The 26,402-nt window shown below is 31.0% G+C and overlaps 3 protein-coding genes and 1 long non-coding RNA gene across 5 annotated transcripts; 1 reads left to right on the plus strand and 3 right to left on the minus strand.

The window, feature by feature from the left end:
- Positions 1-2,929: 2,929 nt before the first annotated feature.
- HGPT (Hypoxanthine-guanine phosphoribosyltransferase) lies at positions 2,930-6,122 on the plus strand. Of its 2 annotated transcripts, none has more exons than XM_085739768.1 (3): positions 2,930-3,429; positions 5,330-5,494; positions 5,783-6,122. In XM_085739768.1, exons 1-3 carry the CDS (start codon positions 3,130-3,132, stop codon positions 5,879-5,881), a joined length of 564 nt encoding a protein of 187 aa, XP_085595894.1. In that variant the 5' UTR covers positions 2,930-3,129; the 3' UTR covers positions 5,882-6,122. The 2 variants fall into 2 exon arrangements, with proteins under 2 accessions (XP_085595894.1, XP_085595895.1); XM_085739769.1 differs by having other exon boundaries at positions 2,952-3,429; positions 5,565-5,800.
- Positions 6,123-6,257: 135 nt separating this feature from the next.
- LOC146958195 (F-box/kelch-repeat protein At3g23880-like) lies at positions 6,258-8,292 on the minus strand. The gene has a single exon (XM_085739767.1). It carries the CDS (start codon positions 7,856-7,858, stop codon positions 6,701-6,703), a length of 1,158 nt encoding a protein of 385 aa, XP_085595893.1. The 5' UTR covers positions 7,859-8,292; the 3' UTR covers positions 6,258-6,700.
- Positions 8,293-15,307: 7,015 nt separating this feature from the next.
- LOC146958196 (uncharacterized) lies at positions 15,308-17,553 on the minus strand. The gene is made up of 5 exons (XR_015024588.1): positions 17,413-17,553; positions 17,229-17,297; positions 17,066-17,145; positions 16,284-16,446; positions 15,308-15,541 (listed from the first exon to the last, which is right to left on the minus strand). It is a non-coding gene; the product is annotated as an uncharacterized LOC146958196 (long non-coding RNA).
- A 6,880-nt stretch (positions 17,554-24,433) lies between these two features.
- LOC146958197 (F-box/kelch-repeat protein At3g23880-like) lies at positions 24,434-25,636 on the minus strand. The gene has a single exon (XM_085751693.1). The coding sequence runs from the start codon at positions 25,634-25,636 to the stop codon at positions 24,434-24,436; it is 1,203 nt and encodes a 400-aa protein (XP_085607819.1).
- Positions 25,637-26,402: the final 766 nt, after the last annotated feature.

Raw genomic sequence — 26,402 nt, forward strand, 5'->3', positions numbered from 1 at the left:
CATTTCTTCTCTCAATTTTGTTTCATTTGAGATTGGTAGTAGGAGTGATAGAAACACTCTCTTTCCAACACTCTAATACTCACACTTTTATTAGGTGAAATCTATGTTGGTACCACACTTTTAGAAATTGTTTCATATAAAATGGTGAAACCTACTTAGTTTCACCAGATAAAAGAGTGAATGCTAGAGATAATATTTGAAATATAGTGAGTGTTAGAGAAAATGTTAGGATTTAGTTCATTAAACCTTTGATAATAATTCATCTTTAGAGCTGAATGATATGATGAACCGGACTTTTGGTTGACATTTCTTCCCTCAATTTTTTTTTAGGTGTTCTCATTTTTTATTGTGATAAGTTTTCTCTGCCTATGCATCTGTTTTGGGTTAGGGAAATTGAACCCTAATGGATTATAGTATGTTATGCCAATGTGCGGTGACTATTATGTAAGTGATCTAAGTTATAATGAATTTGAGTCATTTAAGTAAGTAGTCAAATGTTTGATCTTTAATTCTTAAGAAAATTTGATTAAGAGGAGAGAATTCTCCTTGCGTACCTCACAGATTTTCGAAGATTGGTTGTTTTAAATCGTAATTTTACAATTTACTTTAACAATTTCTATATATAAAGATTCTTCAAAAAAAAATTCTATATATAAAGAGAGTATATATTTTTGTGGTTTTTTAATTTTTGTGGCTTTTTAATTTCCATTTTACTCTTTAATAAATTATTTTATTCACGTCTCATAAGTCCTAACTCAACTCACAAAAATGTCGAAATTGTTAGGCCGGACGTCATGATCGGGGTTTTATGTGTGTTAGTTTACGATGGCTTTGCCATCTCGTCTATCTACCAAATTTTTTATTTTATTTTATTCACAATTTAATTAAATTTTTTAAATAGTATAGTTGAATTTAAAAAACTTATCCAAATCGTCCAAAATTCTTCTTCAAGGCAATTTTTTAGTTTCCACAAGTTCATTCTATTTCATCCAATTTATTTTTCAAAATCCTCCTCCGTCGTCTCATTAACTTCCAATTACACACTAAAAGTTTAACAAGGTGGAACTTGATCACGTAGAACTTGCATTGTCGTTACTCATAGCGTCACATAATGCCAGCTTCAAACCATGAAAAGCTTCCAAAATTAGCTTTAATGGATTGTCATTGTGTCAACATCATAGCATGAAATTGGTAATGATCGTGTCCGTTTTGAAAGTTCCATTACTAGTCAAGTACAGCTGTGAGAACTAAATGGGCGATGTGAGCAACTTCTCCCACTTTAACAATATCTACAAAAATTACATGTGTTTTTGGAAGTGTACCTTTGTTCCACAAATTTTGTTTAAAAGTGTATTTTTGGAAAACATAAGCAAGGAAGTAAGTTGGAAATTAGAATTACAACCCACCCCCATTTAAGAGAAAAATAGACACCAAACAGAAGTAAATGAAAAATAAAACTTTTCTTTTTATCATCCAAAGAGTTTTTAAATAATTAAAGAATTTGTGTATATCTAGACAGAAAATATCAAGCATCAAAATTATGTGTTTAAACTATGTTGAATAACAAACACTGTTGTGATCAGAGCAAAATTGAGCGGCATCAAAAGCTAAAACTTTGACTCAGAGTTTTGACGTTGCGTAACACATATAAGCCTAGTTTTACTCCCTCAAAAAAATAAGCCTAGTTTTACTTGAAACCAATTCCGGAATAGATTTAATTGCCACCTAGTTTATAAGCCTAGTCTTTGGCTCTGATTATAATTACTTGAAACCAATTCCGGAAGATTTCTTCGATGCAATGATCTACACCGTTGGTTCTAAAGGACAAAAGGACAAAGGACCAATGAAATAATTGAAGTAGTAATTCAAAGATTCTATCATATTGAGAATCAATTCTTTGGCGGACAATAGCTACTTTTTCTTTCGGTGTTTTTTGTAGTGTTTTGCTTTTATCTTTGTTGACGTGATCGATGGGGCCCACAAAGCGCACCCGGCATCAATAATTGACTCTTTTATCATTTTATTTGGTCGTTTGTAATTATTTAATTTACCGGTTACCGGTTGTTCAAGTTTTATTGGTTCAGATAGTGAACCATTTCCTTCTTTATATAGAGTTTCTTTTGTGCTTCAAAGCACGCTTTTCTTCAGCATCTTGTACGCTCGTTGCAAAATATTCTCATAAATAAAATCTTTGTTTTCATAATCTCTTTGCCACTGAATACTCTAGTATCCATTCCATAAGCTCTTTTAAGGTTAGATTTTTCTTTATCTTTAATATTTTATTCTGATATTATATATGTCAGGCTAATTTAAAATAAGTTATGGTGAGTTAAGCACCATAAATAAGGTTCCATCTAATTATTTTGTTAAGAGATGCGTGCACGGGAGCAAAATTTGTTTTAAACTAGTCCATTGTCTTACCTAGGATTAAATCTAGAGATGAAGATTAACAGATCTCAGTGGAGTGGACTACAATATTACTACATAATTTGAGGAAAAATGCATGTATTATATATAGTTGCACTCTTATTTATGTTAAACGAATTTGAATTTCATCCTAAATATTAACTTAAAATTTGTTTTAAATTGGTCTATTGTTATACCAACTCAGGATTTATAAATACGTTTGTACGCGTTTGTTGAATCTTGTGATATGTTTTAACTTTGTTGAATTCACATAGCTCAACTTACATAAAAAATTTCTAACAAAAAAAGAAGAGAAAATTACATTTATCGTTCCATAACTTAATTTTAACTAACGATTTTTTTTTTTTATGTCACTTTTACATGTTTGCATCATTTTTATAAACATTCAAGAATCAAATTATGAAAACATAAGCGAAAGATCAAATTAAGATTTCATAATAATAAAACCATTGATCTCTAAAACAAACATTTAATTGAATCTTGAATATTCTTATCACATTAATCAAAGGACGAAAACGACATATAAAAAGGTAAATATCAATTCTGGAAAAGAAAGAAAGAAAGATATTTCACAAAAAAATATTAATTTAAATACGGTATGAGTGGGTGGGGCTATGAGAGAAATCCAATTGCAATTGCAACTGCAAGTTGCAACAATCGAAATCCCCTTAAACCCTGAATCCCCATTCTGCGGCTATCGCCATGACAATGCAATCCCACATAGACAGAATCCTCTGGAACCAAGACCAAATCTCTCTCCGAGTCTCCCAACTCGCCGCTCAAATCGTTCATGACTTTCCCTCTTCTTCACCTCCTCCCGTTTTCGTCGGCGTTATCACCGGCGCATTCATCTTCCTTGCTGACCTTGTTCGCAAAATTGACCTCCCTATCACCATTGATCTTATCCGAGCTCAATCCTACGGTTCTGCTACTGTCTCCAATTGCGCACCCACCGTTTCTTCTGACTTGAAGGTTGATGTCAATGGCCGCCACGTCATCTTGGTATTGTTTTCTCTCTAACCCTATTAATGCATGTATGTGTTTTTATATCATGTTGTTGTGCAAGGGTTCTATTATTTCAATTTTTAGCTCAACTAGCAAAAATGCCCGAAATTGTTAGGTCGGGCAGCTGGGTTCGAACCCCGATATCTCCACTTGTGTGCGAGTATTTATAATAGCTTTGACTATTAGTTTATCTACCAACAAAAAAAATGAAATTCATCAAAGTAGACACTTCATAAGGTAGTCCAATTGGTCCCCTCATTGCATGAATAAGGGTGAAAGGCAAATAAACAAACATTTTTGTATAATAATCATCAACACATGTGAACGAGTTTTTATTTTTATATAAATTACTTTTTATACACTCTTCTAATCAATTTGTTTAGCTAAGATAAACATATCCTAATTTTTTACTTTTATAGTATTTTCATTTATGTTTGGGAATTTAGCAAAAGTGATGAAATGGAAGAAAACAAGTCAATTTCTTAGAAGTTAAAGTTGAAGCTAGCCTAGCCTTGTCAAAAACAAGTTGAAACTACCTTTACGGCAATGTCTAAAAGAAAAATAATAATTATAATTATTATTATTGTTATTATACTTTAGACAATTGGCTTCCTTTGGTATTCAAATTGATATGAAAATGAAATTATAGGTTGTGAGTTTATATATCCAAACAAGTGCTGTGCAGAAAGAAAAACTAGTAACCCTATAGTTAAAAGAGATTTGTCTCTTTTTAATGGGCACCCTTACTTTACAAGCGAAAGTAAGACATACTGATAATATAAACCACTAATGAGAAAATTAACAATTGATATATTAATGATCTTTGTACATGCACATATAAAAAAATTGAGATTATGTACTTTGTTTTAGCCTTGCTTTGGGTATCTCATGTCATGCTGTGTGTGATGCTGAATAAAATGGAACTGTGCAGGATTGAATTAAAATACTGTACTATTTTATACTTCATGATGGAATATACAATAATTTTCAGTTCATCATATGGAAAGTGAACGAAATGCTAAGGGAACTTATGAATAAAAAGTTAGTTTCATTTCATATCATAAATCAGGGGAAGCAAAGTGGAGATGTTGAAAGGATGGATTGGATTTCAATTCATTTTGTTCCATTAAATTCCACCATATTTTAAACAACCTAAACAATGACAACTAAACATGACCATTCTGTATTGTCTGTTACTACAACTGATTAGATTATGCTGCCACAATCATCCTATTAGTTCAGTTGGTTCAGAAATTTGTAATTTATAATTGGATGTAATGCACTTTCAGTCGGCTTAGGCTTTGTTCGGGAGTTTGGAGGGGAAGGAAAGGAAAGGCTTTGAGGGGTGCAAAATATGAGGAAAAAGAGTGAAATCTTTCAAAAAAGTTAAAAGAGTAGTTTTTTAGAGAATGATAAATTAGTGCATATGATTACTTTATTTTAAATTTTAAAAATATTATAACAACATAGATTAAATTTGAAGAATTCTTATTAACCCTCCAAAACCCCCCCAAAACCCTCCTCCAATACAATTTTTTAGTTCCTCCAAATGAGGAGGGTTTTGTATTATGAAGAAAAGTTAACCCCCCAAAGCCCTCCTCTCCCATTTTCCTCTATTTCTTCCACTTGCTCCTTCCTTTTTTCCCAAACCTTCCCCTCCCTTCCCCTCCAAACTCACAAACAAAGAAAGTTTAAATACAAGAAAGTTTAAGGAAAGCAAAATAAATTAATTTTAATTTTAGTTTTCTTTTCAATTGCATTTGTACTTTTGCTACCTATTCAATTTTTTCTCTCCAGCTATTTGTGTTTCTTATCCCCTCTACTCTTCAGTAGTCCTATCATGTGTGTAGTTAAAAATATTTTAAATCACTAAGGTTTAAATTTAATTGATAATTAGGTTGAAGACATTGTTGACACCGGACATACTTTATCTAGAGTCATTGGTCACTTAAAATCGAAGGGAGCATCCTCTGTGTCCGTATGCACTCTACTTGACAAACCAACAAGGAGAAAAGTTAATGTGGAACTGGTGGGTGAAGGGAAATTCTACCGAGGATTTGAGGTATGATGCTTCCACTTCTGCCTTATTCTCCTTTATCTGTTTTTTAGGCTGTGTTTTTTTGTTCCTGCAGATAAATACATGCACTTGAGCTGATTTAGTATGCCATATGTAGGAGTTACAATTGACCATGTGGTATGACAGTATGAGTGAGGAGTTTTTGCATAAAGCTTGTTGTTATGCAATGATAATTATAACAATGCCTAAATTATTGAACAAGCATGAAATGCTATAGTCTGACCAGTAAGCTGTGAGATAGACTGATTCTATGTCCATGTTTCTCTTATGCAGTGTCCAGACTATTTTGTAGTTGGTTATGGAATGGATTTTGCTGAACTGTACAGAAATCTGCCTTACATTGGTGTCTTGAAGCCCGAACATTACAGTTGATGCTATATTTGTTACATGGCTCTTGCCACTTTTGGAACCACGAAGCATTTAAGGAATGAAGCAATAGTAGCTATATAGAAACTAGAAGAAATAGAACAAGATGGATTTGCTGTGCCTTTTCATGGCCGCCGTGAAATCATAAGTTGTGATTTGGATATTATTTTACAATTATATTTATTTGAGCGACATGATTGTGTGTGACTTGGACTAACAAATGAAAGTTCTAAATTATCCATAGAAATGGTGCACATGCTGATGTAGGCAAGACAAGTTTTGATTAACTTCTAATTATGTAAGCTTCTCAATTAAAATGTTTATTTTTCTTCACTTACAGATGAGTGAGCTTCTATAAAAAGTGAAATGCAATACAAAATGGAGGAATTTTGTATGTTAAGTAAAAAAAACTCGGTTGTTATTCCAATACTTAAAAGAAAGTACAAAATGGAGTTATCACCGTTTCTATATCACCAAAATCAGATAGCAGCACCTTTTCAAATGCTTCCTTTTCCATGTCAAAAGAAAGTATCATCCATTGTTGAGGAATGACATCCTTAAAGAAAGTTTCAAATGATTCCAACATAACATAACTATAGTTTCTAAATTCTAAATAGAATAAAAGGATCAATGCAAACATTAATTGAATTCCTACAAAAAAGAACTGCCTTTAATTCAACCATCAATATCACCGATAAATAAGAGATGATCACCACATATTTCTTGCTTAAGTATAGCACAAAAAAAAAAAAAAAATCAAAGCAAAAGATAAAACTTGTTTAAATCAGAAGTCAAGTAAAACTTGGATAATTCCACAAATGTGATTTACCATCGCAGTGATATCAAACTCTCACGGTAAATATGTAAATGCCGCCCAAGTATGCTAGTTATTAAGATATGATCCAACTGACCACTATTCGAGTTATATAGGACAAGTTGGTTACACCATATGTTCAATAGAAGAACAACACCATATTTTGAAACGAACAAGGGATCAACAAAAGAAGGATAATTCTGGATAAACTTCTCATGAGGGATGATCATGAATTTAGTCCATGACTCAACAACTCCATACTCTTTCATCAACCAGGCCACCCAATGAGTTTTGTTAGTCTCAGAAAACACACAAAGGCAGTTATTCAAAACATACAACCTATGCATGCTCACCTTGTTAGCATCATCTTGAGGCAGCAACACTTTCCCATAAGTTTCCTTCTCAAGATTAAAGGAAAGAATCACACTTTGATTATAACTGACACCTCCAATATCATTATCATTATCAACCATCCAATTCAAAGTGCCACTCACAAATTCCCCGAATGGCACAGTGGAAGTACAAGGGAATTTTTGAATGGTTTTCCAAGAATCTTCACCAAATGTATAAATTTTGGTCAATCTTTCACGAGTATCAGACTTTTTTCCCGCAACTACTAGAACCTTGTAACTGTCATTAACTTGATCATATCCAAAGCCATAATAAATAGTCATCCAACCATGCGAAAAAGCTTCCGGAGATTTTTTGGATTTCCACCTGATAGAAGGGTTGCATAATCGAACACAATTCTGAGAGCCATCAAACTGACACAACAAACCATTGCATGAAGCACGTGTAATATGATGACCGTGTTTCACTTTCATCATGCTGTTAAAGCTGCCGAGTTCAATGGGGGTTGATGAATTTTCGAATAATGACTTCAAAGGGTAAGATAAAATTTTGTCGGGTTCAGATAAAACGTTAAAGAGCAATTGTTGGTTTGTCATGTTTGGATCAGCGTTTGAGATTTTAAGATGGCTCTTTGCGAATTGGGGATCGGATATTAGGGCTTTCCATGATGTGCAGACACACTTAAATTGAAGGAGGGATCTTACGGGAAGTCGGAGGAGGATATCACGAATGAGGTCCTCCGGCAAGACGGGCATCGTCAATCTATTACTATTAGGTGTGGATTGGAGTAACGATTGGGTGGATAAACTATTGCCCATAATCGAAGGGCCAGTCAGTGTTTCCAGCAAAACTGGGAATAGTAATACGAGTAACGGGTTGGTGTTTAAGAGGGATTCCTAATCTTAATGAGCTCAGCTCCTTCGATATCAATGAAAGTTATATATAAATTAAGGTTTTGTTGAAGCATGTAAAGTAAGTTTGTTTGTTTGTTTTTTTTTTTTTTTTTTTTTTGAGGTAGAAGTAAGTTTGTTTATTTCACGCGTCATATTTATTCTTAAATATTTTTATTATATTTTTATCTTTTTCAACCAATATCTCAACTAACTTCATATTTTAGTTTGATCTTATCCACAAAATATTTTAATTAAACTTTTATTTGATTTTTAATTTCTAATATTTTATGTAGTATAAATATCTCAATACACTACATTTTTTTAACAAGTAAAAATGAAATATGTTAACATCAACAATGTTGTCTTTTTATAGCACAAGGCGTACAAAAAGGCCACTAAAGTTTACAATGAGTCATTCACAAATGAGGCAAAAAAAGGAACTTATCTGATGCCCAAACAAGTAAAAGGCTCGAATGCCAACAAAGATAGTTATAGAAAAAATTCACATTCTTTGTCTTCATTCACCAAAAAGAATACTATTTTACATTCAGCGGTAGTTATGGAATGAAATTCTCTGAATTTTTGAATATTCTATCGTTTCGTTCATTCCACAACACCCAAACACAAAGAAGCCACACTTTCCAAGCTATAGCTTTATAATCGCAATAATGTTTTGTCATAAATGAACCTAGTTTAAACCATACTTTCCATCTTGAGAATTTCTAAATCTTTTTAACTGTTTTCCCAAACTTAACCTTTTATATTTACTGTTTTGACAAATGATTTATTTTATTTTCTTGCAAACAAGTTTTATGCTGAAAAGTATGTGAAGCTATAGCTCCACAATCCCTGTGTGATCGATATCTTTTTATACTATAACTTGGACAATGTATACTTGTACTTAATCTTTCCCCCACAAAAATACTCATAGTGTTTTGGGAGACACCAATAAACAAACAACAAATTCTTGTAAACACTTAATCTTGTTAGATGGAAGGAAGTCCTATAGGAAAGGCAAAAGTATTCTTAGACATGGTGTCTAAGTGATTTGTAATCAAGTTTGATTACAAGGAAAAATCTCTTAAATGTGGGTGGTCTGGATGTAATATCGGATTGTGGGGGTGAACGAGAATAAATATCTTTTCTTGTCCTCTGATCTGTTTTAACTTAGAAAAGATTTTCATATAAAGAAAACACAATTTAAAACCCCCATTTTTTGTGTTTTTCTCACATTTAGATATTTAGTTGTTTAGTGGAGAGTTTTAACTTGTTACCTCAAGAGATACCGTTCAAATCCTCTCAATTAAAGTATGCTTATGTTTCTTTCTTAACTAACAAATAAGTGAGCTTCTAAAAAAAGTAAAATGTATAATATAATTGCGGAATTATGTATGTTATTAGTTACTGTTAAAAAAACGCAGTTGTTATTCAAACTTTAATTCCAACACTTAAGTTTGCTTATTTTTGTTTTTAATATGTGTGACATAGCTCTTAGTTTTTTCGTTGAAAATAAAGATGTTCAATTACATCTAAGTCCTAAGGAAATATACATCAAATAATTCTAATGTTCGTCAAATTATCTAAAAAGGCTTAAGCTGACAATATAATATCAAGTTCACCCGGTCATCCCAAAATGTAGTTTTAGTTTTGTAGAAATTGTATTTGTCTTTTAAAAAAGGGTAAACGGTGCTTTTAGCCCCTGTAATATAGACCACTTTTGGGTTTAGCCCCTGTAAATTTTTTTTTTTTAGATTCCACCCTCATAAAATTTTTTTGCTTTGGTTTTGGCCCCTGACCCCCTTGAGTCAGCAGAATCTTTGACGTGGCGCTGATGTGGCATGCTGTGTCACCTTTTTTGATGACGTGTCACGCTGACTGTATAATTAATTTTATTTTATATTTTTTTTTGGGTACACGAGGCATTTTTTTATTTTTTTTAAAAAAAATTAAAAATTCTGGAAAAATTAAAAATAATATAGAAATTGAAAAAAAAAATCTGAAAATTAATAAAAAAATTCTGAAAATATTAAAAAATTCTGGAAAATTGAAAAATTAATAAAAATGAAAAAAATTTAAAAATAAGGAAAAAAGTTTAAAAATTCTGGAAAAATTAATAAAAATAAAAAATGATTAAAAAAATAAAATAATCTATTAAAATGAAAAATAATGAAAAATTCTGAAAAAATAAAATTTAGAAATTTTCTGAAAAAAATTAAAATTCTGGAAAAATGAAATTTTCGAAATTTTAATTAAAATTCTAATTAAAATTTTAATGAAAAATAAAAATTGTGAAAAAATTCTGGAAAATATTTAAAAAAATTTTGAAATTTTCTTGAAGATTAATCATTTTTAAAAAAATGAAATTTTTGAAATCTTCATTAGTATTTCTTGAAATTTCAAAATTTTCATTAGTATATATGTCGAACTTATGTTTTTTCAGCGTATTTATTTCCAAAAATTTTTTTTGGGAATTTTTGTGTGTTTATAAACCGAGAATAAGGGAAAAAATATGTGTATTTATAAACCGAGCTTAGGTTTTTTGTGTATTTTTCGATATTTCGAAATTTTCATTAGTATTTTTTCCGGGAATTTTTGTGTATTCCGAGCTTAGGTTGAATGACAAGTACTTTTCGAAAAAAAAAATATGAATTTTTTTCCGTTATACGGTTGAATGACAACTTGTCATTGACAAGTACTTTCCGAAAAAAAAAATGAATTTCTTTCATTTTTCCGGTATTGAAAAAAATTTGGAAATATGAATTTTTCGAAATTTATTAATTTTTTTAATTTTACCATATTTTATTTTTTATTTTTAAAATTTTCCAAATTTTTGTTTTCATTTTTAGTAGTTTTTCCAATTTTTAAAAAAAAATTCAGATTTCAGATTTTTTTTCATTTTTTTTTATTTTTTAAGAATTTTTTTCGTTTTTTTATTTATTTTTAAAAAAAAAATTTTAAAATTTTTTTAATTAAAAAAATATTTTTTATTAAAAAAAAAATAAGAAATGCCACGTGGACATTCATTTACACACGTGGCATTCAAAAAAAATTGAAAAATAAAAAAATGCCACGTCAGTGCCACCTCATAGATTCTGCTGAGTCACAGGGGTCAGGGGCCAAAACCAAAACAAAAAATTTTTATGAGGGTGGAATCTAAAAAAAAATTTTTACAGGGGCTAAACCCAAAAGTGCCCTATATTACAGGAGCTAAAAACACTGTTTACCCTTTAAAAAATGGAAATAATGCACTTCAATTACACTAGGTGAACACATTTGCTATTTAATTTGTTTGTTTTGTTATCACGTGTGAATAATGGTTGTGTTTTAAAGTTATACAAAGAATGCTTGTAAATTGAATAAGAATACAATGCACTAGTCGGTATCTCTCTTGAAGGAGCAAGTATAGTTCATTGATTAAGGATTCATTTTATTTTGTAAAATTAAAAAGAAAATCTTTGCAGTATGTCTAAGGATTGATTTGGCACACCTATTTTGGTTGAAACATAAGTTACATTTACAACAAGAACAATCAATAACTTTCTTTCTTTATGGTCTCTTTAATTAGATTCAACTAGTAAATTTCTCCTACATTCTCTTTAATTGCCAAAATTCTTGTTCCCAGCTGTAGAAAGATTTAATTATGCAGAAAATGAGAACTAACCCAATTGCCACTCAAACCTTAACTAGACTATAAGTTCCTTTGGTATGGGCATTTTAGTGCATCGCATGGATCACTTTTAATCTCACACCGTTTCACAAGCTCCTACTTGGGTTTTGATTTCCAAAAATATGGAAATCACATCGGTTTTTTTAACCAAATCTGAAGTTAAATGATGTATTTAAAAACTTATTAACCTTGATGCAGAATCTGCACTAGAAGCTAGACTTTTGTAGACCACTCATCTTGCCTAAACAAAATTATCTTTACTAGTTCAAAATATACCTCAGATTCAAACGAGAAAAAAATCATCGTCAGCTCACTTTTCTACTACAAGTCCCTCTTCTTAGTTATGATTACGGGCAAAGTAAGTACACTGAGTGAAATTCTTTATCCCACAATGTGAAGGGTACTGCTGCATATGACAACAACTACTTTTGACGGCATTGTAAAATGAAAATTTCTTTTAAACATTGACTATTTTTAAACCATAACCAACATGAATAATATCAATTGTTTTTTATTTTTGAAGAATCTAAATTAACCCACCCAAATTGGCACAAGAGAGAATCATATCAATTGTAATTATGTCTGGCCTTCAAAATTCTTCACTAAATCACATTAATAAGCAATCATTTGGATAGCAAACATGTTAGAGCATCTCCAATGGTCATTTTTATGGAACCTACTGTGGGTTTCATAAACGACTAAAACATGATCTCTCAATACCACATCATACTTATGAAACTCATATTCATTTTGCTTCGGTGGTAAAAAAATTATACAACTCTTAAATAAAACATTTTTTTTGTATTTGTATTCAATGTCGTTCTATGATCCGTATCATATTTGAGATATTTCAACAATTTCTATTCTACACACTTTTCCACATAATGATTTCTTGAATAGTTCTACTAACATTCTCCTTTGAACACTCCCTCTAACACTTACTTTCTTATTTGGTCAAATCAATGTAGGTCATACACTTTGAAAATGGAACCAATATAAAGTGATGAAACCTACATTGATTTCACACAATAATAGAGTTATTGTTAAAGTGTTGAAAAGAGAATGTTGCTAACATTCCTCTTCCTTTAATAGGCTGAAAAATGAAGATACATGTTCATCAATGTAACACCCTCATTAGAGATGGTCTTAGAGATACACATTATGCACAATCAAAATTTCTGCACATTTTTTTCAGAAAATGATGAGGGTTTAAGAGTAACTATCTATTTTATATAACAATATATTATAATGCAAAGAAGAAAAAAGAGTAGTTAGTTTATCACAAATTTAGGAATGCATTTGTATGTAAAAGAAAATCTACATTATATATACACTGTCTACATTATTTCTAATGTCAAGAATGCTTGTAAATTGAATAGGAATACAATGCATTAGTAGCAGCAATCGGGAATTGTTTTATCATAGTTTAGCAGCAGTAAAAAGAAATTTCTTGAGTCATTGGTTGTCAATGCCGGCATTTCTCTTAAAGGAGCAAGTATAGTTCATTCATTAAGGATTGCTCTTATTTTGTAAAATTAAAAAGAAAATCTTTGTAGTATGTCTAAGTATACTTGTATAATAATATACTGCAATAATTTGAGTTGGCACACCTATTTTGGTTGAAACATAAGTTACATTTACAACAAGAACAATCAATAACTTTCTTTCTTTATGGTCTCTTTAATTAGATTCAACAGGTAAATTTCTCCTTCATTCTCTTCTATTACCAAAATTCTTGCGTTTAAATTATGTATAAACAAAGTTGTAAATTTGTTTTGTTGTGAATCTTCATCTTCATGAAGCTTTCTCCACTATATATCTTTTCAATACCTTCCCAAACACAATTTTTTCTATTTTTTTCATTCAATCTTTTTTGAAGCATGAAAACACAACATAAGAGATCGTAGAGGGAGCTATCGAGATTGTGTTTCTAGTAGAAGAAAAAAGTGTCCGTTCTATGAATTGAACTGATTAATGTCTTGCAGGTTTCCAAAACTTCAAAATTAGAAAGGAGTCGGTAAATTCTCGATGCAATCCAAATCTTAGTGAGAGTAACAGTCCAAACTTTGGAATCTGGAGCAACAATTAATGTTATCTTGATAAGAATATAGCAGAATGTGAGTATCGGTCAGTCCTTGCAAGTGAAATGAATATTATTTACTTTTATTTTCATTTTTTTAACTTCTGAAGCAAAATTTCACATTTGGTATAATATGCTACTCAAGTTGATTGAAACAAACAATGATCTCATCTCCCCGTCGAAAGACTTGAATTCTTTTTCTTTTAAGTGATCCATTTAGGGTTCTTTATCCTTAATGCTAAGCTTCTTTTTGTTTTTTAAGCGTATTTAGCGAAAAAACAATAATCTCATAGAGAACTTTTTCCCACCCGAATGGCCCCCTTATGGATTTGTCTATCCAGAGAGGAGGAAAATAAAATTTTATTTCTTTCTTTCCTGATTCACCCATACGGATGTGAGAGGTGTTTTTTCTTCGTATGGGTTGACAAATCTGGCGAGGTGCATTTTATATGAAACAAAAATACTGATTTATGACAATCATACATCTACATTTTATTTTTTAAACTAGATTTAGCTTCTTCATAAAATTTATATATTTGATTATTGTTTTTTGCAAATACGCTATCAATACCTAACAAAACTCATAAAATTTATATAATTGATTATATTTTTTACAAATACGCTATCAATTCCTAAAAAAACACTTAATTAAGTTAATCAATTTTTTTTGGGTGCTAAGTTAATCCATTTATATTTAGTGTGATTCAATTTTCTTAATTATATAGAGAGTTAATCCATTTCCTATTTTTAATATTTATTTTGCCTGAATTTTGACCAGGCGTCATGTGTATATGGGTTGAAGATGTTTATTTAGGTGGACTTCTTAACTAGGGTGGCATGTTCGTGTGCCCTTTGTACATCTTTTTAAAAACAGTTTGGCAAATGTAGGCTAGACTACTAGTTTTTCCCACGTAAGAGTTATTTTAACAGACAAATTTTAACAATTTGGATTGCTAATTATTTTCAAGTATTTGTAATGTTAATTATGTTTAATGAATGATTAATTAATATTAAAAGGTGTCACATTTCATTAATCATTCATTGAACATAAAAAATATCGTTCTTGAACATTATTAACCACAATTGTATGTGTATATTTTTTAAAACAAATTGTGGTTAATGGATGTCATGTATATTTAACACTAAAAAAATCATGTACATCTTAAAAAAAAATTCATGTACATCTAAATACAATTTATCATACTGATATAAGTGCATCCACTACAAAAAACGCGCCTAGATTGCGGCGGTTTTTGAGCTATTTTGCGGGGGTTTTTAACCTCCGCGGATTGTTTTGCGGGATTTTTGAAAACCCCCGCTTATACTAATCCCACAAATTATCTGCGGGGGTTTTTAGTGACCGCTGGTATTCTGATCTAAAACCGCCGCAATATTTGTGTTTTGTTTTGTGGGGGTTTTTAACCTCCTTACATACAATGACAAATTATTATTTTTTTTGCTTGTTTTGTGGGAGTTTTTAACCTCCTTTGATACCAAGGTACTATAAAATACATATTCTTTGTTACATAATTTTTGATACAAAGTGACCGCTTGTTTTGTATTCATAAAATATACTAATACAAATCAACATTCATTTCAGTAAAAATAAAGTAAGAGTATCATAAAATGTACTAATAAAACTCAACATTCATTTCAGTAAAATTATAATATGAGTATCATAAAATGTACTAATACAACTCAACATTCATAATAAGCCAAAATAAAATTTTATACTAAATAAAATAAAACATTCCTCAGCATTAGATGATCATTCTCTCGCAATCTTGCATCCATGGGTGCTAATTAGGCTCAGTTGCAACATCAGTTACCAAAAAACATCAGGACTTAATCTCTACCACTCCTACATAAAAAATCAGAAAATTATCATAAACAAATGAAGGGGAAAAAGTAGAAAAAGTAATAAACTCTAAAAACCATGGCAATCATTATGTATGGAACTCAACTGCAACTAGCAGGTTTTGAACAAAACCCATTGACCAACAAAACATAGTCAAAATTCACACCCCTAGAAACAGAACAACAAAACTCAGTCCAAATTAACAAGCTCAAGGAAAGGAAAAAAAACACAATACTAACAGCTACATAACCATCACAACAGTTGAGCAAAAAAAAACATGAACTAATGTCTGCAAAATCAGACCCGTAAACAGCAAAATAAAACTTCAACCAGAGAAAATAAACCTGCACAAAATTAGAAGAAATGGAGCAGACCAATACAACAAACTACGACAGAAATCTGAACCCAAAAAACCATAACTTCATTGTTATATTTTGCAGAAAAATTGTTTTAGTGAAGTTGTGCACCTCCGTCTTCTAAGTTTGACATCGTACAAACTATGAGAATTGAATAGCCACTATCCAAGCTTTAACCCGTCTAAATTACCAAAACTATCAAATAATAATCTATGTGGCAGGGGGCATTGAGCATTTGTTATTCCATATTTTGGACTCAGATTTACATATAACTACAAGCATGCTAATTGATACTTCAAATTTAACTCAATTAAGAGACCACAAAGAGAAATAGTATTGCCCATTACAGGATTAGAGGAAAAAAAATATAATGTTTGATTAGTGCTTACCTTTCATACTCATAACCAATATCCAACAATTTATCCTTACTAACGAAAGTCCACGAACAGGGTTCTGAATGTGTGACACGTCTATACGAGATCCTTAAGAACATCCATAAAAATGACTTCCTTTGATTTGATTTATACAGGTCCTACTGTACTGATGAGATACCTGATCATAATCATAAAATTAACATCTCATAAGCAACAAGTCATGCTGTCAAGAGTCATCACATGGAGAAGAACAATGAAAAATGCAAAGCAAAAGAAAAAAGAGCACATGCAAATTCTTTTCATACTACAAATTTTTGCTTCAGTTAGTCTAAAAAAACTACAACCAGCAAATGGGAAATCATAAAAAATTAACATAAATTTGTAATAAAATAAGAACTATGCATATTGCTGCTATTCCCAAGACTACAACGAAGTTTACAAGTTAACAAAAACCACAACCATAAACATGTTCAACTAAAAAGTAAAATCTTGAATGAATTCATAATGAATCCAATTGCTAAAGATTGAATTCAAACAGTAAAAACAAATAAAATATAAACAGACAAAAATAGCTACTAAATCGAGATCAAAGATCACTCTCAACATGGATTGCAACACATATTAAGAAAAATGTGATGTTTGCGAAATAAAAATGACTGAGAGTCCTAAATTGAATTGCATAAATCAATTATTTCTAAAATCAGGCAAGAACATTTAAGTTGCTTTCTTTCCCATTAGGAAAAGACATTCAATAATGAAGTAAAGAAAAAAATAATTCTATCAAAGTAAGGTAATACCAACAGAAGTATCAATAACAACGTCTAAAATTCCCAAGATTCTTCCACCAAATCCTTCAAATCTCAAAACCTTACCAAATCTGCAACAAATCATAGCAGCAAAATCAACAACAAGCATAAAGATTATTTCTTTCGAAGAAAAAAGCATAAAGTTTAGTAAAACTTGGAAGTATTTTGAATTCATTGAGTTGAGCTTTCGAATCAAAGATGTCAGGAAGAGATACAGTTGGATCTGAAACAAAAACAACAACAGAAGAAGCATAAATGAACGAAATATGATCTAGGGTTCAAACTTTGAAGTGAGAACCCTAAAACGACGGATTAGTTGATAGAGTGAAGAATATAACCTTATAATGAAGAAAATGAAGCTCAAATTTCACCAATCTTGAATTTTAGGTTCGATGAAGACCGATTTAGCTTTCAAAGAAACGATTGAAGGAAGTTTTGCGAAGTGCGGCGACAAAAATCTCATAGGCGGTTAAGGTGTGAGATCTGAATCGAACTGCGAAGGTTGGGGATTATTTTGGAAGCGATGATGATGATGAAGAGTTGAGTCATGAGAGAGAGAGACCTAATTTTATTTTGTTTAAGATGGGTGAAACGAAAAAGGGGGAAAACGAAAGTAGAGAGCGCCCACTCAATTTTGTATAACTGTGGGGTTTTTTCCTGCCAATTTACGGGGGTTTTAGAACCCCTTGAGTTTAACTAAAATTTTTAACACTCCGCTCACAAATACCAAAATTTACCTCAATTTGTGGGAGTTTCGAGAAACCTCCACCAAAAAACTCCCGCAAACCAGCGCATTTTTTGTAGTGATCAAGCTAAATATAACACTAAAATACAAAAAAAAAAATCTAAAATTTATTATACATTTGGCAAAGTCCGATTAAGAAAATGCCTACAAAGTAAGAAGAAATGAACTCTTGAAACTGGCTCATATTAACACACATACTTCCTCAAAAAAATTTTGAAGCAACAAAGTAACCAGAAAAGCAATCGGATATATGCCATTGTTGTATTAAAGAGATAGCCAAACATGAAGATATTAAAGCGCGGTCGAAGTAAAATGGATAAGATTAGTGAACTTCCTAATTGCATATTGTTGTATAAAATGACATTATTGTCAACAAAAGAAGTTGACCAGACAAGTGTATTGTCCAAAATATGGAAGAACACATGGAAATATCTTTGTAATTTGATATAAAAAAAAAACACCCAATTTCGGATGCCCTTAAATTTTAGGCTAATGTTAACTTGTGCCCTCAAGGCACATGTTAAGATACTCATTATAGAAATACACATATTAAAATGCGTGCATTCAACTTCTTAAAAGTTGTTATATTGTGTTTTCCAATGCAAAATTGCTTTATTTAGGTTCCTTAACATGTGCCCTAAGGGCACAAGTTAACATGACCCTAAATTTTAAAAGTTTTGTAAGCAAAGTCTTGACTCATTGGAATCATTCTAGGGCCTTGCCCAAAATAGTTTTCGATTATGATGGTTTTATGTCTTTCTAGACCTTGATGATGATCTTTATTAAATATGGTATGTCGTTTAATGTCAAGACAATTACAATCAATGCTTTTCATGCCGATCAAAGCCTTTAAAATATTGAGATTTCCAATATCATTTTTTCATGATGTTCTATAAATCATCTTAACTTTTTATTTCACGAAATAAGAGGGAAATTAATCATTTCACACACTTTATAAGACCTTCTTGAATTTATAGAACAACATGAAAACATTATTTTGGAAATTTTAATATTTTGAAGGTTATAACCGGCACCAATAACGTTGGTTGTAATTATTTTGACATTATACGACATAACTTATTTGAAGATCTTCATCAAGATTTGGAAAAAAATAAAACCATCACAATCGAAAACTATATTTTATGCAAAATGCCAAAGTGATATTAACAAAACTTCTGAAATTGATGACCGTTCAAAATTCGGCATTGTTTATTATTGGATTATAGAAAGATATTTCTATAGATTCTTCCATCTTTTGTATTATACATATGTTTAAACAATTTTTTGTGTTGACAAGAATGTTATTATATACAACAATATGCATTTGGGTAATTTTTTTCGTGGTTGGCTCTTTCTTTGCAATATCACTCCTCAGCTGCATCTGATCAAAATAAAACTTCAATGACAAATTTCACGAACTTTTTTAATTATCATCACTCGTTGCCATTGTAACACAACTCTTATGGGCTTATGTAATTTTGTGTTGTTTTGTTACATTTGAAAAGCATATGACATTGTATGTTTTTTCATAAAATGGTGCTATTTATAGATATTTATTTAGAGCACCCAAAGTGGATATTAAATTTCTAAAATAATATTATATGAAAATTAAATTAAATAATATCATTATATTGCCATATACAATAGTCAACAATTGAAATGAATAGTATTTATTTACATATTGCAGTCAACAATATTTTTTTTCTTCAAAATAACAAATAATTTTCCAAAAAAAAAAACATTAAATGATTTTATACTAGTATTGCAGTCAACAATATTTTTTTTTCTATAATAACATTAAACAATTTAAATAATACTATTATAAAACTTTCAAGTTTTATCAGTCAATTATTGCTTCAAAAATTTATACTAGATAAGAAAAATAATTATATTTAAATAATATTCACTATTTATTTACATAGTAGTCAACACTACAAACTTGGTAACTTAATTAATTACATATTTAATTTTTTTTTGTGGATATTTAATATTAGGAAAATGATAACATGTAATATTATAATTATGGGTTAATAGTCACTTTAGTCCCTGAAATTGTAATGAATAGTCAAAATAGTCCTTCAATATATCAAAACTTCAAAGTAGTCCCCGATTGTGCATTTTGTTAGTCATAATAGTCCTTAATGTTAAAATATTTCATTAATATTGTCAGATTAGTCCTCCAATATCCTTACTTATTGTCATATTAGTCCTTATAAGTACATGTTTATTGTCATTTTAGTCCCTATATGAAAAGAGTTATTGTGAACATTGAGAGGTTATTTTAGTGTCAAGGACTATTTTGACTAACTGAATGCACAATCAGGGACTATTTTGAAATTTTGATACAATGAAGGACTAAAATGACTAATCATTACATATTCAGGGACTAAAGTGACTATCACCCCTATCATTATAAAACAAATAATGTGTCATCGTGAACTTAGCTCAGTTGGTAGGGACAATGCATAATATATTCAAGGTCCGGAGTTCAAACCCCGACCACCACAAAAAAAAAATTGAAACAACTAATGTTGAATTTATCATATAATTTTTTTTACTATCATAAGTTAGGGGAAGAAAAATAGAGATATTGAAAGATGGAATAAATCTCATTTTGTTCAATTAATCCACCATATTTTTTTTTTCTTTGTAGACAAAGTGACAAATAATACCACATGAACCTCACACGCATAAATAATCATACCCACTTACTTTTTCTTCCTTGTGTACTAGATATTTGCATAAGCTAAACTTTTGAATGGAAATACAAATGAGTAGTCAATTATTTTAGCAATTTCTTAATCTCCATAGATTTTTTCTTTTGAATAAATCTTTTATTATTGCCTAGATTGTGGTACTTGCATGCTATGATCTCATTAATAAGCAGTGTGAGTTTAAGAGAGTGTCACTTTACAATTATCTTTATTTGAGCTACATAATAATGTGCCTATTCACAGATGTAAGTTTTAAATTTTGCATAAGAATGCAAATGCTGACATCATCAAGGAAATTTTTGATTAACTTATTTAAGCTTCTCAATTTAAGTATGTTTATGTATCTTTCTTAACTAACAGATAAGTGAGCTTCTAAAAAAAGTGAAATGTAAAATATAATTGAGGAATAATGTATGTTATAATTTACTGTTAAAAAAACTGTGGATTCTAGGGTGAGGGAGCAATTAAGTCCCTCACCAGTGGACCACTCAATTTCGCCGTTAGATTAAAAGCAGCTCACCTTATCTAATTATCCATCACCTCACCTGATCCAATTTCTTTCTCTCTCTGCCTAGCCTATCTGAATCTTTTATCCAGCGTCTGCACTCTTTTGATGATAAAAACACAAAAGTGAACCAGAAAAGGGGCTTAACAACATAGATCCATATGTAAAGTTTGACTCCGAATTTTCACATCACTTCCCACCAGATATTCATATTTTAATCTATTAACGTTTATTGGAATTAAAAACTAACAAAACTGAATGAGATGTCGTAGGCTTGATTAGGGAGTGAGTGAGGGAGGAAGATGGTGCCATATTTGATTCTTTTTTGGAGCGGTTTGATTTACTATAATGGAGGTTATCAATGCCGAGAGCAGAGAAATAGAAACGGGAAAAGGCTAGAGAGAAGAAAACAAATAAGTGTGATATTGTGTTAAAAGTGTATGGTAGGATACAAGCAATTAGATTAATCAAATGACTATTAATGTTTTTCACAATGGTCCACCGGTGAGGGACTTGTTAGAACCCTCACCCTAGAATCCACCTAAAAGAACGCTGTTGTTATTCTTCAAATGATCTAAAAAGGCTTAAGCTGACAATGATAATAACAAGTTCAGCCGACCATCCCAAAATGTAGTTTTAGTTTGGTAGAAATTGTATTTGCCTCTTTTATAAAATGGAAATAATCTATTTAGACAAGGTAAACACATTTGCTATTTAGTTTGTTTGTTTTGGTGTCACTAGTAAATAAATGTTGTGGTTTAAAGTTATTGATAGCGCATTAATAATGCAATTAACTGATCATCGTGTAATTATTTACAGTATATTAGTGGAGTTTACAATTATTGTGTGTAAGTGTGAGTTATACGTCCCACATCAGATAGAAAAGTAAAGGTTGAACACCTTATAAGTAAGACCCATAAACTCATAGCCTTAAGGTTTTGGGTAAGAGTGTGGTGTCTCTCTCGCTTGTACGGTTGCTCTAGCCTCGATGTGGACGGTTCCCCCGAGCTCCCCTCATGACACAATAGTGGCAAAAGTAAGAGTTTTCTCTTGAGGGGGAGCATGATGAGTAGATGGACTCACACTTGAGGGGGAGTGTTGTGTGCAAGTGTGAGTTATATGTCCCACATCAGATAGGAAAGTAAAGGTTGAACACCTTATAAGTAAGAGGACCCATAAACCCATTGCCTTAAGGTTTTGGGTAAGAGTGTGGTGTCTCTCTAACTTGTGTGGTTGCTCTAGCACGCCTCGATGTGGGACGGTTCCCCCGAGCTCCCCTCATGACCCAACAACAATGAGATGGAATGGATGGATTCCATTACATACACACATACCATTATAACCTAATGAAAAATTCATTCTGGATAATACCATTATAACCTAATGAAAAATTCATTCTGGATAATATTTTTATATTTGATTGATGTTAACGATACTTATTTGATTGATGTTAACGATACTTTGAAAATAAGGAAGATATGACTAAGTAAAGATTACCAAAGGACGTAAGTCTATCCTCATGAACAAGTCATTCTGGATAATATTTTTATATTTGATTGATGTTAACGATACTTTGAAAATAAGGAAGATATGACTAAGTAAAGATTACCAAAGGACGTAAATCTATCCTCATGAACAAGTATCGAACTTGACATCCATTTTTAAATAGCATGGACGAAAACCAACTGAAATCTTCAGTGATACTAGAAATGGAAAGATTCAAGTTTGTAATCAAAGATCTATAGGCTGAAAAATATGAAGTGAAACTAGCCAGTCTCTTGAAAAACACAGATCACATGCAAAATATGGTTCAAGAGAGTGTTGTTTCCTGCTCCTATGAATCCACTATATTGTATTATTGGGATGATGGATTTCACAAATCATGTTCAGAAAGAATGGTTTAACCCAATTGAATTATAGATTTTAAACATGTGTAGCACCATCCGACACGACACACGTGCATACATTCTAATTTTCTATTTTCTTAAGTTATTGATGGTATCAACGTTTTAGTGTCAGTGTCGTAATAGCGCTTCATGGTTTTGAACATATGACTACATGCATTGAGCTTTTAGCTTGGTTATTAAGACGCTACTAGATTTTAAGTTTATTTTTAGTGCTTTATTTGGTTTCAATTTTTTTTTTTTACCAACTTTTAACTTTGCTCTATTGTTCGGTGTTTGTAGGACTTTATCTCATCTTAGTATATTATGCAAAAGGAGAATTCTCAAGTCGTTGGTTGTCACCGGCATTTCTATTGATGGGGCAAGTTTATAGTTCATTGATTAAGGATTGATTTTATTTTGTAAAATTAAAACGAAAATTTTTGTAGCATGTCTAAGTATACTAGTATAATAATATACTGCAATAATTTGATTTGGCAAACCTATTTTGGCTGAAACATAAGTTACATTTACAACAAGAACAATCAATAACTTTCTTTATGGTCTCTTTAATTAGATTCAACTAGTAAATTTCTCCTACATTCTCTTCAATTGCCAAAATTATTGTCCTTAATTATGAATAAACAAACTTGTTTCAAGCTTTATAAACATTTAATTATGCGGAAAATGGGAACTAACCCAATTGCCACTCAAACCTTGACTAGTCTATAAGTTCCTCCGGTATGGGCATTTTAGTGCATCGGTTTTAATCTCACACCCTTTCACTTAATCTTCTACTTAGGTCTAGGTTTCCAAAAATACTGAAACTCTGACACGCCCTTATTAGAGATGGTCTTAGAGATACTCATTATGCAGGATCAGAATTTCTGCACACTCAAAAACACACAACAATCACTACTTTGTTTATCCAACTTCAAACCAACATAGTTTTTATTCCAAAATCAGATATCCAAGCTCAGTTACCTTGATGGCTTTTAACTTGATCACATTTTTATATTCTTGTTTCACATTTTTTTGTACTCTTTACAAATTATTATTCTTTAAGTGATAGAACTAAAATAGGCTAACAATTCCAATATTAATTTGGAAAACATCTTAAGTAAATTTTGCATTAAAATATAGTATTAGTATGACCAACTAGCTCTTTTAACATTAACTAAGTATCAGAGCTCTTTTAATATTAACTTCGTATTTATATTGTCAATTTTAGCTCTTTTAATATTAACTAGGTTTTTGAATGTAATAATACAGGTATATTCCAACATAGCATCAACATAATTTCTAAATAGAATTAATAAAAGATCACAACAAACTTTAATTGAATTACTACATGGCAGTGACTGTAACTCAACCATCAATATTTTTCATAAATAACAATACACGAGGGTAGGGCCTTCACCAAAACAACTCACGGCATATTTTATTTTGCTCGAGTTGCTTTAATCATAAGTCATCATGTAAGTAAGAATTGGGAGACTCCACATATATGCTTTACCATCGCGGTGGTACCAGACTCTCATGGTAAATTTGTAGATCATCAAATAAACTACATCTAGCAAGCTTGCGAGAATACGGATTGCAATTCCTTGTGAGATACAAGAAAAGTCTGGAACGCATAGTTTTCACATGAACAATACCATTTCCTGAAATGAACAATGGGTCAACAAAAGAAGGCAACATTGTAAGATTGCGCTGACGAACCACCCAATGTGTATTCGAAATATTGACTGGATAGTAGTAGAACGGGTCACGAATAAATAAAGGAGGCATATGTGTAAGAATAAAATAAGGGATGGTCATGAATTTAGTCCATGACTCAACAACTCCATACTCTTTCATCAACCACACAACCAGTTGAGTTTTTTCTGAGTCAAAACACAGACAAAGACAATCACTCAAAACATCCAGTATAACATTACTGACATTGTCAGCATCATCAGATTGAGGCAGAAACACTTCGCCATAAGTCTCCTTCTCGAGATCAAAGGAGATAATAATCTCTTGAGTAGAACTAAAACCATTTTTTTTAACTACCCAATTCAAAGTGCCATTCACACATTTCCCTACACGCTTATCATCACTAGAAGGAAAACAATCAATATCACCAGGAAAATTTTGAATTGTTCTCCAAGAATTTTCACCGGAGGAGTAAATTCTGGTCACAATTTCACTAAAATCATCTATATTGATACAAGCTATCAGTACCTTGTACCTGAGATTAACTTGATCGTAACCAAACCCATAATATGAGATATGATCATTCTCACCATAGTGAGAAACAAGGGTTGGAGATGCGTTTGATTTCATATTGAGAAAAGGGTTCCACAATATGACAAAATTTAGATTGTATTGTAATAGACACAAGAGGCCATTGCATGAACCTATAATGAGGTAATTATGCCTCATGGTCTTGAAATCAGGCTCAATTCGATTTAAATGGTCTTCCAACAATGGCTCCACATTGTAACCTATGATTGTTCGGCTAGACTCGTGACGAGAGACCAAATGTGGATACGCAGTTGAGTTCAGCCTCAGGAGGTGGCTCTTTGCAAATTGTGGATCTGAGATTAGGGTTTTCCATAATTTACAAACACACTTCATTGGAAGAAGAGACCTCGCTGGAACTCGAAGGAGGATCTCAACGATGAGATCTTCTTGTAAAATTGGCGATGAATTGTCAACATAATCACTCATTGGAACAGAACACACAACTCTTATGACAATGACAAGATTTTTTTTTTTTTTTATGACAAACAATGACAAGGTTTTTGTTTACACTGGTATGTCTCGATAGCGGGTACATGTATTATTTATAAATGTTTATCCATGGCATCCAACGGCATTAAATTTCAATGATAATACTAATGTTTTTTTTTTTTTTTGAAATAATACTAATGTTTTTTTTTTGTTGACTAGTGTTATTATAGTATTAAATTAAAGTGGTCAACAATTGTATTATTTTTTTCCTCTCACAAAAATTGTATTAATTATTTATTTGCATATATGATATGACAACAGTCAACAAATTCAGTCAAAAGAAAAAATTGACACCAGTCAACAATACTTATCTTGTAATAATATTAAATAGTTTTATTACTTAATTTAATAGTAAAAAAACATTATAACCTAAGAGGACATGGTAAAAGCTTTCTTTTAGTTTAAACGAGAGGTTTGTGTTCAATTTCCATAGTAAAATTACAACAATGTTAAATCTTTTAAGGGAGAATTTTATCATTTATTGTGGTCATATCCGACTCAAGAGAGAATATTTGGTCAAACAAAAAAAATAACATTATAAAATTTACATTTTTTTTTATCATTTTTAATATAGTATCGGTTTTTTTTTTTGTCAAAAAGCAATATAATACTACATTTTTTTTTTATCAATTCTAATAATAACATTTTCCAATCTTTTTATAAGATTAATTCATTTAAAAAAATTGAGGAAGAAGAAAATTAT

The sequence above is a fragment of the Medicago sativa genome, chromosome 1 (assembly GCF_051527215.1).
Source record: "Medicago sativa cultivar Bolivia chromosome 1, Bolivia_mono, whole genome shotgun sequence".
NCBI lineage: Eukaryota > Viridiplantae > Streptophyta > Magnoliopsida > Fabales > Fabaceae > Medicago > Medicago sativa.